The sequence below is a fragment of the Telopea speciosissima genome, chromosome 8 (assembly GCF_018873765.1).
Source record: "Telopea speciosissima isolate NSW1024214 ecotype Mountain lineage chromosome 8, Tspe_v1, whole genome shotgun sequence".
NCBI lineage: Eukaryota > Viridiplantae > Streptophyta > Magnoliopsida > Proteales > Proteaceae > Telopea > Telopea speciosissima.
Genome location: NC_057923.1, coordinates 57,231,083 through 57,245,428, shown reverse-complemented (window position 1 = coordinate 57,245,428; position 14,346 = coordinate 57,231,083). Strand labels below are relative to the sequence as shown.

Genomic DNA, 14,346 nt, shown 5'->3' with positions numbered 1-14,346 from the left:
TTATTTTAGATTCCAATCCAACGATAAGTTGATGTGGTCTAATCATGGATTTTAAAATCAGAGATTGAGTTTGAATTGGAATCGGAATCGGAATCGGCCAAACCTGATCCCAATTCTTCTTGTTCTAGGGTTCAAATGGAATTTGGCCGATTTCCAATTGATTTCTGTCAATCTAGAATGGAATTAGATCAAAATTGGCTGGACCCGATTCAGATAAGGATTGGACCGACAAAAATCAACTGATTCAGCTCGAACCAAACCTTTAATGACTTGTTTTTAGATTGGGTTTTATGGAACTTGGCAAAACCAATCTAGATCGATCAAATGCACCGATTGAAACTGACAGTGGACCAAACTTGATAAAAACTGAGTCCAGACGAAATCTGATGGTAGTCCAATTACAGACCAATAATCAAATCAAATCGGACCAAAATCAATCTGACTGAAACCGAAACTTTCTTTACAATTTGGTTTCAGGTTGACCAAGTAACAAATCGAAATAGATCAACCCAACCAGAATCAAACCGAACCGCCGATTCATATCCTCTCTGGTAACCATCATAATTGATGTGTCCTTGATCTAGGGAACGCAGATTCTAAATGGAGAATGTTACATTGTTACCGTATTATAGCCCACATGCCACATCATCAAAAAATAGTCCACATCAATTTTAGGGTGGATTAGGTGGTTTAACATAACAAGGGAGGGGAAAAAAGATCCCTGTCCGGCAGCGCCCCTATGCTCTCTCACAAAGGGCTGTGAAATGACCAAGCGGCCCCTGTTGGATGGACTTGGATCCTCTCCCGTGCGGGAGGGTTTCCAGCCCACATCCAACGGATGAGCTGGCACGATCCACATTGGGATGTGTGTTGGTCTGTGGATCGTGCCAGCCCATCCATTGGATGTGTGTTGGACATTGTCTCGTGCTAGAGAGGAGCCGCGTTGGATGCCCCTGCGTGCTGTCCCATCGGCTGAGCTTTGGCACAGGTTGGACGCAGCTTGGCAGCAATCCTAAAACCCATATAATAATTAAAAAAAGAGGGAGAGTTTTATGTCCAAAAGCATGGCATCTGCGCCAACGCAGGACCAATGAGAGAATGTGCGAAAACATCAACAGATTAAGATTTTCACCTTTCATTAGGGTGGGATGGTCATTTTGTGGGGACCTGTGCCTGGGCATAGGAACCACAATTCCGGACAGGCTCCTTTTTCCCTTTAAACAAAGGGACATGGATATGGTAAGAATGTGGGGTAACCTCTATCAACCACTAAATTCTTCAGATTGGGATCACTGGTGCATTTACAGAATTTGAATCTGAATCTGACGGTTCAGAACGTGACAGCATCATTGCAAGGTGGACCCAACTTTGCCATATCAGATTAAGGTCAAAGTTAAAACACACTAGCTACATAACCCAACTGGGATTTAGCTGTGCTACATCAGGCCCTAATTGGGCACACACATAAGAGGTTGGGTCCACTTTGTACCAGCAAAGTTGAAGGATTTAAGAATCAAAATGGGACCTATAACAGCTCAAATACAACTACCTTTCTTTTCTTTTTTGCTTCCAATGGTTGGTTATAATTGGAGTACATAAAATAATGTAATTAGGCTACTCTATTGCATTCTTCCAAAATAAGGCTAAAAAAATAAATAAATAAAGGGTTTTGAAAAAGTGAGATTCCCTAGTGATGACCATGTGAGATCTAAGGGGTTTTTCATAGGCAAACATTAAAATATAAGAAGTAATAAAATTAGAAATTGGGATTTCCAATAAACTCAAGAAATAAATGTAATCAATTCTGAAAGGAAAAAAGTAATTTTTGAGTAGAAAATGGCACACATGCCCACTTTAGTGTTTGTTTTTTTATCTTCCTTCTCTCTTATTGATATTAACATCAATTCTTTGAAGTTAGTACTAAAGAACAAAAAAAAAACACACAAAAGGAAACAAGAAACTAAAGCTGCAAAGTGATAATTAAAGTGAGAGATATCAGAATCAAAACCCTTTTTTGGATCACCTCCATGTGGGTGATTTTGCTTGTTAAACTTTCCCTCAACCTCAAGCATTTGAGAATTATTCCTGTTCTAAATCCACCAATCACATTTACTGAGAACTTTATCAAAAGTTAATAATAAAATAAAGTTAAGTTACAACTCTGGACAGTTTTCAGCAATTTCTGGTCCTATACTGATATGTAACATTGGTATGTACACTAACTGAGTTTGAAGTTTATCAGGCAAAACTGAAACCACCATGATCTGCATCTCCAAAGGAAACAGAGAAGTTCCAATTTCAGTCATTTACATGACCAAACAGCCTTTTTCAATGAAGCTGAAGCTTCAGATTCTTCATGGAGTCTGAAAAGTCCAAATGTGAGATTTCAGACCCCCAAAGTTGTACTGTCAATTCATAATAATCATGTGTGAACAAAACACAATTAGAGGAAGTGTGTGAATTGAAGCAGAAATATAGAAGTTTTTAACCAAATCTCTACTGTAACTGTTCATAGATTTTCCCAAATAGTTGTTATCATCCATTTGTTGGGATTTATCCACAATCCAATGGTAGGTTCCCCTTCATCGAACACGAGACCTAGGGCTTATGTGGGCTACAAATCTTGATGCAGATCCTATGATTAGGGTGATTTAACAATAGAATGAATATAAAGATGGAAGTGATCAGGTTACATTTGCTGTAAGAAAGCTTGGTGAGAGACCTATTAATGAGAGTTTGCTACCAATTACCTCAACTACATATAGTTAAGTCTTCATCTTCTAGAGACTTTATCAACTCACTATGCCTCATTCAACTACTTCTGGTTGGCTATTTTCTCCAACAGGTCAAGGAGTACTTGCAAAAGTTTCACAACCCCCTGCCCCTCCCCCCAAGGCTCAAACCAGAAAAGGAATGAGCAGGAGTTACATGAACTGGATTGGAGTACATAGATGCATAGCATCTGTTAAGAATTCTACTGAAGAAAAGGAGTGAAAGAGAGATAATAAGCACCAGTTGTTTTTCTCTTCCAATCAACTAGAGATGGGGGAATACTTCTCTTCCTTAAAACCATAAAAATGACAAAACTAAGTCCTGTTTCAGGAGCATGATGTAACAATTATCAACTAAGACCTTAATCATATAAAAGTAGGTAATGTATCTAAAGTGCAGCTATCAGCAACAGTTAATTTTACCCCCCCCCCCCCCTCAAAAAAAAAAAATAATAATCTCTAGAAGAACAGTTAACATCAAACCTGTATCTGCAAAAGTCATTTTATACTTTTTTAGTAACCTTTGAAAGCAACTCAACCCTTCAAATACTTTGATCTTAGACATACTTTGTAACTTTAAGTTAAAAACAAAAACAGAACTTGAAAAAGACACTCCTTCTACTTAACTCTACAGTAATATGGATGCTAGAGGACTACAATTCACCCCCTTATGAATTATACCAAAATGTATAAGCTGATCCAACACAACTAATCATACTATTGAATTTAAAAACATATTAAAACACAGTATCTATAATATCCCAAGCTCCTGGCATATCTGGTTAAGACAATGTACAATTGTATTTCAATTTAATCAAACATATGTCAAAGATTAGATTTGTCAACTTGCCTTGTGGGTTACTCAGCCTCCTCAAAACAAAAGTATAAAAAAATAAATAATTGGCTTACCCAGTAGCAAATCCAAACATTATCATAATAAGCCATCAACTCATTAAGTTATTACAATTCTTTAATTGGGGATGTTTATTACTATAAAACTTGGGTTTCGAAGCATCTTCATCGATTAACCCACAAGCCCCAAAAATGCTCACCGAATGACAGAGACTTCATGCCTATCCCTTACATCTTAATATGGATAAGACAAAGCAGAATTTCCAAAACTGAACTGCCCTTGTTACATAGAATTCAAATTTAATACTTTTAACAGTTCTGCATAAGTTATGAATCAATGTGAGTTAGCTTTTTTTGTTCTTTTGCATTGCATTATGTCTAGGCTCTTCCATTGAGATAAAGCCATAAAGGAACTACATGTAATGTCCAAAGCCAATGTTCCAGAAAGCATATCAATTATCCCTTAAATATGAGCATAAATCATCAAACAGCTTAGGAGAATAGTCTATGAAAAAATTGGATCAGAAGTAACTATCCAATAGTACTACTCTTAACATTCTTGGTGGTCAATCTACAGAGGCAAAAAAGTAAACATGTTACAGATTGAATAGGCTATGAAATTAAACATTCTACCCATATATGAAATAGCTTCAATTTGAAGGGATAAACTTGGGAAGTGAGGTAACCTTTTCTGAGAGAAGCCCTTCTGCAACTCTGCTTTTTCTTCTCCTGTCTGCTTCCTTTAATGGCGGCCACAGCCCATGTCATTGTATTTCAAAACAATGGGCAGTTCATTCATTGCAAAATTCAGAAGAACTTCTGAGCTTGAGAGAAGAAACAAACTGAGCTCGGAGAGGAAACCTATGGGAGGGTTGGTTCAAGGCCACAGCGCCTGTGCCCCCATTACAAATTCCTGTTCCCCTGTATCTTTGTGAGGAGATTAGGAGGGTGGTTTTTGACATGGATGGTGAAAAATCCCCAGGCTCAGATGGTTTCAATGTAAACCAATTCCAGAAAGCTATGTATGAATTGTTGAAGATGTTATTAATATGCGTATCTTAAATTTTTATCGAGAATTGCAGGCTTCTGATGGAGGTAAATGACATTCAAATCACGGTGGTTGCAGAGAAGTGAGACTATGGTTCCTTTGCTGACATCAGGCCCATCTGTGACAAGAATCATTATCATTTTTAAGGAATGTAGAACAACATTTCTGTGTGTATACCCCCAAAAGGGTGACCATCACAGTCTAATTACATGTTAGAAAACGAGTTATATTTTTATCCCATTGGAAATCATCGGATAGGGAAATATGTATGGTTAGCATTTTAGATCCACAAACCTTTGAACCTGTAAATTTTGCTTCAATGGAGGGAATACCAATTTGTAGTTAAAAGTGTGTACCCCCCCCCCCCCCTCCCTGCAATAGGGTCGGGTTGGGCTGACCTTTTTAAAACCCCAGCCCAACCCTAAGTCCCCTTAACTGGAGCAGGCTCGGCCCGACCCTGACTCAGGGTCAGAAAAATCCAATCCTAACCCGCCCTCAGAGTCGGGCCCTTATTGACCTTGACAGTAAACAATCTTAGGCAAGAGGAGTAATGATCTGAACCTTTTGAATTGGCTAAACCGTCAAATTGGTTGGTTGATTAAAACTTGCTAACCAGATAAAGGATTTAACAATTACAAATGAAAAATAAATATTGGCACTCAAACATCTACTAAAAAGATCTACACATCTCATGCCCCACCTTTGGGACTAGAAATACGCAGAACATCATATGCTTTAATATATGATTTCAAAATTCAACATGAATAGTTGAAATTGAAATTAAAAGCCACTTGATAGTGCACACCCATGATATAGTTCCTCGTCCATCTCAGCCTTCAGCATTATGCAAAGCATGAGTAGAGAATGAAATATGAATTTCTGGTCCAACTCTTTCAGGGAAGCGGGAAGGGAGATGCAGGGGTTGGGCTAGGCCAGGGAGAAGAAGAAGAAGACAGGGTCCGGCTTGGCCGGGCCAGGCCAGGCTCAGCCCAAAGCCTCAAGCCTGGCCCAGCCCAGCCCTAACTCAGGGTCAAAAATTCCCGACCTTGAACTAGCATCAGGGCCAAGGTATCAGTCCAAGCCCTGTTCGGGCTCAAGGGGCGGGCTCGGGCTGATAGGGCCAAACTTGCACTCCCAGTTAAATATGCGTCTCTTTTTTCTCTCCTCATTAAATATATTGTCCACTCATGGTTCGTAATCTCGAATTGGATCAGCCGATATTGGTCGGATCGGATCAGTATTGGCCAAGACCGATCCCTATCCGATATTTGTACAGCCAAGGATAAAAAGATAATAAAATTGTTATTTTTCAATTAAAAAGTAAGGATAAATGCGTCCAAAATGACCCGATTCTGGGTGATACCGAGACCGATCCAATACACCGATACCGAGATTACAAACCATGGTTTCACTACCCACTATTTACTTAACTTATAAGATATCCCCCTCCCTAAAATTTATTGCATATTTCCTTTCCATTTGTCCCCTTTCTTTTTTTTTTTTTCTTTTTTTTTTTTGAATTATACATGAGTAGAAGCAGATTGAAGCGTGAAAAATCAAGGAAAAGAACCCAACCTTATGATACAGGTTCTACATCAACGGGCAGTAATTGCATGATTAACCTAAATACCATCAAATTTATTTTGCACAAGATCCAGAGCATGAATTGAAATTTTTTCAAATTTTTGTATTGCATTTCAATAAAACACTTTGTTGTTCCATTCCAATACAATTATCTTCCTTTCGGCCACAATGTTTTCAATCATTTAATGTAATTGAGCCGTTCTAGTAGTGTGTGCAAGGGAACCTACCTTAAAAACTAAAGCTTAAACTGAAGGAACAGTAGAGCAATGGAAAAAAACCCAAAGCTCAAACAAAAGTTGCAGTAAAGCAATGGAACCAAACCCTTATAGAATGTTCCCTCCGAGTATCTCCCAATGGAAATTAAATCAATAACATTGTCCACACGGAGTAGCTTTGATTCTTGGTTTTGCCCTAAAGCTAGAAATAGTTGATTAATTGTCCATCAAAACTGTAGCCTACCTACTGCCTTGGTTCATATAGTGCCGTACAAAATATAGAGGCACTGTTTGGTTGCAAGTAAAAGGGAAACGAAATCAATTTTTGAAAAGAAAAAGGGAAAATTTTGTAATCATATCTTCTTAGATAGTAAGGTTACAAAACATGTGGAAAGCATCAATGTTAGAAGAAAGACTAATTACCAAGGAAACCATATAAGACTTCTGCAGAAACATTTCAAAAAACTAACTCGGATCAAAAGCAAAAAATTGACATTAATCTCACTGAGAAGAGTAACAAGTCACTCTTAAACCTTTCTGGGAAAATCTAATTGTAACCACATTGATTACAGTTATATTTATAACCATGGTCTGATTCTGCAACTTGAAAAGAATGATATGGTAAATTTGACCTTAAATTCAAATATTTACCCTTCCATCTAATGTCATACCCTATGCACCCTTATAGTCCCACACACCCTCTTGTAGTTCCTAATTCTATTTTGCCAAATGGCAAACTCTGATTGGCTGAAGCTAAACATGCGAATAGGGAAAATTGGGATTTGTATCCACAAATTTTCAGCCCCATCTGTGATGTCACAACAAAATGACTATGGTTAGTCTTAACTTGTAACCAATTTGGTTACAACTAGAAGCTCCCATCATTTTTAAGGGAGCTAATCTGAATCCACTTTAGATTATTAAGAGCAATATATATTCTCACCCAGTCAATTGCTAAAACATGAGCAGCAAAAGTAGAATCAGGTAAGAGGGAAGAATCATAACAAAATTAGGGAACCTGATGAATTTGAAGTTAGAGCTCTAACAGTAAACGTATGTCAATTCTCTCCACGCGGCATATTCCTCAAGCAATGAAAATACCAGTGATAGTGACATCCACTAAACAATATGAAGTATAAGACCAGAAATTTATCATGAAATTTAATTGAAATCCCCATATACTGACGTCTAAGGATCTTAAATAAGGATATGTATTGTTTCTTACTTTATCTCAGAAAATACATAACTTTAGAACAATATCACAAGGTTCCTTTTGTTGCTCGTTCAGCGAAGACATAGGATACCATTGCTACAGCAAAAGCCATCCTCAATGTAGAAAGAATGTTGAAAGGAAAAAAGACACTAATTTTTTTCCTGTCAGCAAAGTATAGGATTGGCACTCGCAACATCCCCAGTTTGCAAAATAGAATTGCAGCACGATGTGACAGTATACCCACCACTCATTTCACCATCCTTGTGGTAAGAATACCAGAATGGGATTGATTAACTTATAAAAAAGTAATGAGATCAATCCACTCGTATAAATCTAGTCACATGGTGCCAGGCATCTTGGGTTTGTTGCTGCATTCAAAAATGGGTTTCTACTTGACAATACTTGCAAGCAGAGGTTATACCACAATTCACTCCACACCAGATCACACCTGGAACATGATGACCAATTCTGATCTATGTGAAGAGCATTTTCAATTCCTCCATGCGTGCAGTACGAACTTCCTGATCGGTTAGAGCACCAGAGATCATCCGTTGCTTCCTGGCCTGCACTGTCTCCATTCTTTCTTCGACTGTTCCCTGCCACCAGAACATGTTCATCATTTATCAATCACTCCAAAGTTTAAACCCTGCTAAATTCACCCTGTCAGGCAGGTTCTGGGCACCAGAGACCAAAATCCAATTCGACAGGCCTTAGGTAGCACAGATGTGCTTATAGCCTCATAGCCACTTGTCCAAAATGGTACTCTTGGATTATCATTTGGATAGCTTAACCCACCGACCCGATCCACAACCCCCCCCCCCCCCCAAAAAAAAAAAGGGATTACCAAGTGGATTGGCAATTCATGCACAGGAAATAACCCAGGAACATATAAAAAATTAGGTTAAATAGGGGTAATTTGGTCAAAATATCCTATGAATCATTAGAGGTTCAGTTCCGACATTTAGAAAGGATTTAAAAGAATTTGCACACATTAAAATTCTGGCTTTCATACAACATACCTCTTGCCTAATCCATGAGTTCCGCGTAAAAATTATCCATAATGCAATAAGATTACCTTACGACCTTAAAAACAACACAAGAGAGACAGACCCTGTGGGGAGGGGTGCATGCTTTAAGGACTAGGTAACAAGCAGCTCCAATAAACAATGATAAATGCAGATTTAGATAATTTATCAACCCATGTACAGAAGGAAAGTCGGCAATTATCAGCTTTCTAGATCAAGCTGACAATAATCAGTAATCCTCCCCCCTCCCCCCTCCCCCCCCCCCCCCCCCCCACCCTCAACACACGCATGCACACCCCAAAAAAAATAACTGAGAAGAATCAGGTTCTATCAATGTTTTGGGCATTGAACCTACTCAAGCAACCTAGTTCAACTCTTAAATACCATTCTCTCATCTGAGGAAGGACTAAAAAAATTTGGACCACTACATTTGACTAAAATTTAGAAGAAACTGTACCTTCACAATGAATCGTCTGATCATTACCCTTTTAGTTTGACCAATGCGATGAATACGCATGACAGCTTGTTCCTCAACAGCAGGGTTCCACCATGGATCCTATAAGAGATAAACAATAACAAGACTGAGCTTATCTCCTGCCAAGAGGAAATTAATCAAAAGATAGAAACAGAACTGAAAGGAAAACTAAGCTCAGCTTGGCATATACAGAGAGATGGAAATCCATGATTGGGATATACTCATCTCATACACAAGTGGCCATCACCTCCCTCTAATCACCAAAAGAGTTAGATTGGCATTTTGTGAAAAATGGAAACAAAATTTCAAAACCTAACTGACGAGCTTGAAGCAGGAGGAAGAGTATACGCGATGGCACAAGGCAGACACTTAAAACAACTGCAAAAATGCATCTTGATATATATATATAGGGGAGAGGTGCTGTGCACGGTCGTGCACAAAACCTATTGCCATACATATATATACAAGGGGAGGGAGGGAGAGAAAGAGAAATAGGAGTAATGGGGTATCGACATGAGGACAATGATTACATGTTTAAAATTTAGAAAATAATTTGATATAAATATTTAAATTACAGCATAGCTTCCAATTTAGTTAAACTCATTTGAGTGTAACAGAGGCAAATATATTGAGATTTATGAACTGCATGACCAAGGTTCTAATTTTTTTTTTAAATAGAAATTTAAGCACTAGAAGTTAAAGCTTTCAGGGATTTCACAATGTTTCAAAGATGTGGAAAATAATAAGAAAATTCACTTGTCAATCACTATAAGGAATGCCACAAGTATGCAGAATTGCACGTTTAGGAACTAGAAAGTATAAACACATCTATGCATGGTACACAAGAGATTAAGTGATCCATGCAGGCTCGAAACCATTATGTCATTTTAACCAAGAAAATCATAGTATTGCTTGCCTACAAAGTTAAAATACTTAGTGTGGGTAATCATGTCGAAGTATCAAGCCATATAAGTGCTAACATAAAGCAACCATTCATACAACTGGTTGACATCATACAAATACCATCACAATCACAAGCATCATTGTTCCATAAGCTAATACAAATGCCATTTGTTTATGATATTTACAATTTCATTTTTCAAATTCTTTTCTGCCTCAATATATTTACCACATTAAGTTACAGGACAGGTTTCTGGTGGGTTTATGCCATACCAGCATAACTTCCACATGGCAATCAGTTACCACCCAAACTTGGTGGACATGTTCGCATTGTCATCTACGCATGAACAAAGTTTCAAACCAATCTGACATCTCCACAAGTCATCATCCTGCTTAGAGAATTGATCAAGAACCCAAGGAAGCTGAGCTCAAAAGGGACCATTGAAAAAACGAGGAAGATCCTCATACGCAAATGGCCATATGGTGGAGATAGGCAACCAAAGATGTGGCCTAATCAGAAAATACCCCATTTATCCAATGGTCAAAGCGCAAATATAAGTCCACCTACCAGAAAAGAGGGGCCCTGCTGGGTAAGGGTGTCAATGTGACCTTTCCAGTAAGGTTATTTAATTGTTTGTGTAGCTTCATACAGTTAACAATATCAATAAGAAATAGCTACCAAGCATGTTGAACTGGCTGACTACTTCAATGTATTTTTAGCCGTAATTGATTTATCTTTCATAGAACTTATTTCTTTGGGATTTTAATTACCTTAAAGTCAACAAGTATTATACTAGTTTGTAAAACTTCAAAAATATATGTATGATCCATCAAGGTTTGATTTAATTTTTAATTAATCTATACCCTTTATGGTTTTGCCCATAACACTCGAGAGTATATCTCTAACCAGTACCAGTTCTCTGCTGCAAAAAACTCAAATAACAAACTTTTACCACAAGCAAGAAGGCTAAAATCTTCTAAAATACCATAACAAAAGCACTGGAAGCTGCTGTTAGATTTATTCCAACACCACCGGCCTTCAACGACATCAACAACACCTGTGGTTATAGCATCCATGTTCAAAAGGTTAAATCCATAATGTTCAGCATATTACAAATAAAATAAACCAAAAATCCACGGTTTTCATGACAAACCAGGATGTCACTGTCCTCCGAAAATTGCTTTATTACGTTATCCCGTTGCTGTTGATTTAGGGTCCCATCCAAACGAACAAACGGGAAGTTATTTCTGGCAAGATATTTTGGAAGCAAACAGTGAGAACAATATAATTGTATGTGACAAAGTTCAATGAGTTCTTTTTTTTCCTTATTGTGTCGAGTAATTTCGACCAAAAGAAATAGAAACCAAAGATAGTTGTCAGCCATGGCAGTATATATGGAACCAAAAAACAGGGGTGGGGTTGAAAATATAAAAGAATCAACACTTCAATGTGTTCAGATGGAAAAGTAGCAAGAATGGAAAAGATGAAGCCGAAGATAAAATGAATTCACATGACAAGCAGGTAGCACCATTACTCCACCAGATGAGGGAAAACAAATGGAAATAGATCCATAATGGGAACAAAGACCAATGTTTGCAGCAGTGGGGATTGATATTCAAGGATTAAAAAAGTTTTATCCACATGGCCTGATTTGCTGCTTAAGCTCTTTCCCTAACTACTCCGGACCTCCAGCGGACAGCTACTACTACTACCTCACACAAGATGATATTGCAGCCTTCCAATGGGTTATGACACAGTTGGGAAGCTCTTCTCCCACAACTACATCTTTCCTCCCTCAGTCAGGTACTTCAGCCTATTCCCTTCAAGCCTCTACTTCCGTACCTTCCTCCTCTTAGGTCACTTGATTCCGGCGTTACCAATCACATGACCGGTATGTCTTAGTATTATGACTCCTATATTGTTTGCTCTGGTAGAGATAAAGGTAAAATTGCTGATGGATCTCTTTCTTCTTTGGTAAGGGTAGAGTTTGACCTAATTCCTCCATATCCCTTGATTCTGTTCCTCAGGTCCCAAATTTTGATAAATCTTCTGTCAGTGAGTCATTTAACCAAGTCCTTGAATTGTTGTGTTACCTTCTTTCCTTCTCATTGTCTGTTTTAGGATTTGGTGACAAAGATGACTATTGGCAGTGGACGTGAGGAAAACAGGCTCTACCTTCTTGATCCCAAACCATCTTTTTTGAAAGAAGCAAAATCATTTGTTTGCAAGCGTCGTGATAGTATTGTTGATGTTGTGATGCTTTGGCATCAGCATTTGAGGCATCCGTCCTTTTTGTTATGAAAAACCAATTGCCTTTGTTTTCCTCTTTTTCTAGTTCCCATGTATTTCAATGTAAAACTTATTTGTTTGCTAAACATTGTCAGTCTCATTATCATTATCATGGTCATCGATCTACTACTCCTTTTCATATTGTGCACATTGATGTTTAGGGACCTTCTCCCACCACTTCTTGTTTGGTTACCACTATTTTGTGACATTTGTTGATGATTGCTCAAGTAATACTTGGGTATTTTTGTTGAAATATAAAAATGATGTTTATGATGCTTCTAAGAATTTTTACCACATGGTATGCACCCAATTTGACACAGCATGAGATTGTCCAATCTAATAGGGGGTGAATACATGTATGGGGGTCCAAACCTTTTTCACTGATAATGGGATAGTTCATCAACTTGCATGTGTTGATACCCCCCAACAGAATGGGGTGGTTGAGCGAAAAAATTGCCATCTGTTAGAAACTACAAGAAGCTTGTTGTTTGGCATTCATGTTCCTCAGACCTTTTGGTCTAATGCTCTTCTTGTTGCCACCTTCTTGATTAATCGTATGCCTTTCTCTATTCTTTGCTTTAAATCTCCTCTGGAAATCTTGTCTCCCACTACCTCTGTTTTTTTCTCTCCCTCCCAAAGTGTTTGGGTGTGTGTGTTATGTTCATATTAACAAATCTGTGTGTACTATGCTTGATCCAAATTCTCTCATATTAGTTTCTTAGCTACTCTCCTGCCACACTAAAGGCAACAAATGCTACCATTCCTCTTCCCGGAAGAGGCTTGTCTCTAGTGATGTTACCTTCTATGAATTTGTTCCTTTTTTTTATCTCCCTCCAAGCTACCTCTTCAAGGCGAGTGTGGGTATAACAATAGGCAGTTAATCATCACTCGCTGCCTATTCCTCCCTCTATGATGTGGAGAAACCCAAGGATGTGGATGTTGATGATGTAACCACATCAAAACCAAGGGGAGCTAGTATAAAAGAAGAACCTAGCCTTGAGGGGGTGACAAACAGAAAGAGGAACTGGTATACAAAAGAAGATAGAGGGAAACCTGCCAACAATCCTCTTCAGATCCACTTCCTCTGCCTCCCGTTCCTGAATAAGGTAACCTTCTGAGTTGGATCTTCTCATTGCTGCTTGGAAAGGAACAAGAGCTTTTACTTACCCTATTGACTATATCCCTTAGCTACCAGCCTAACCTTATACCTTTCAACGGTTGATTGAGTTGACCCATTTACAACCTACTGGTACCCTTCCTTCTGGAAGGTCAACAAGATCCCAGGTACAACTTTTCTCAAGAGCCCTCATCTCCTTACTTACAGCTTCCTTCCACTTAGGCTAACCATGGCCTCATAGAATAGGAGTTGAGGAAAGGGCAGCCAAAAAAGCAAAATCTGTAGGAGAGATTGCATCATAGGAAACAGAATGCATTTCTCCATAGGGACTTGGCAGAGGAAGTGTGTACGCAAGTTCCTCTAGGGCTCAAGTTTCCTACAGCTAATGGTAAAGTGTGTCGCCTTAAAAAAGCTCTCTACGGTCTTAAACAATCTCCAAAGGCTTGGTTTGAGAGGTTTAAGCAGGTCGTTCTAAATAATGGATACACCTAGAGTCAGGCTGATGATTCATCGGTCATCCGTCAATTTAGTGATAATACCACAGCCTTAGTTGTCTATGTGGATGATATTTTAGCAATTGGGAATGATCGAGAAGAAATAAAGAGACTCAAATCCTATTTAGCACAATAGTTTGAGATTAAAGATCTAGGCCCCTTGAAATATTTCTTGGGAATTGAAGTGTCAAGATCAAAAAAGGGCATAAATATTTGGCAAAGAAAGTTTGTGTTGGACCTTCTGAAGGAGACAGGGATGTAGGGTTGTAAACCAACTGACTCACCTATTGATCAAAATCATAAATTAGGTGACGACGGTGGACACCCTCTAATTGATGCAAGGAAGTATCAGAAACTGGTGG

At 38.4% G+C, this 14,346-nt stretch overlaps 1 protein-coding gene across 2 annotated transcripts in view; it reads right to left on the bottom strand.

Moving 5' to 3' along the window:
* Positions 1-7,618: 7,618 nt before the first annotated feature.
* LOC122671615 (DNA repair protein RAD5A) overlaps positions 7,619-14,346 on the bottom strand; it is a 60,885-nt gene continuing 54,157 nt past the window's right edge. For both annotated transcript variants that reach the window (XM_043868945.1, XM_043868946.1), the window contains exons 18-21: positions 11,238-11,331; positions 11,070-11,141; positions 9,166-9,264; positions 7,619-8,279 (exon numbers count right to left, since the gene is read on the bottom strand). In XM_043868945.1, the coding sequence (XP_043724880.1) occupies positions 8,157-8,279; positions 9,166-9,264; positions 11,070-11,141; positions 11,238-11,331 (388 nt within the window). In that variant the 3' untranslated portion in view covers positions 7,619-8,156. The remainder of the gene's footprint in view (positions 8,280-9,165; positions 9,265-11,069; positions 11,142-11,237; positions 11,332-14,346) is intronic.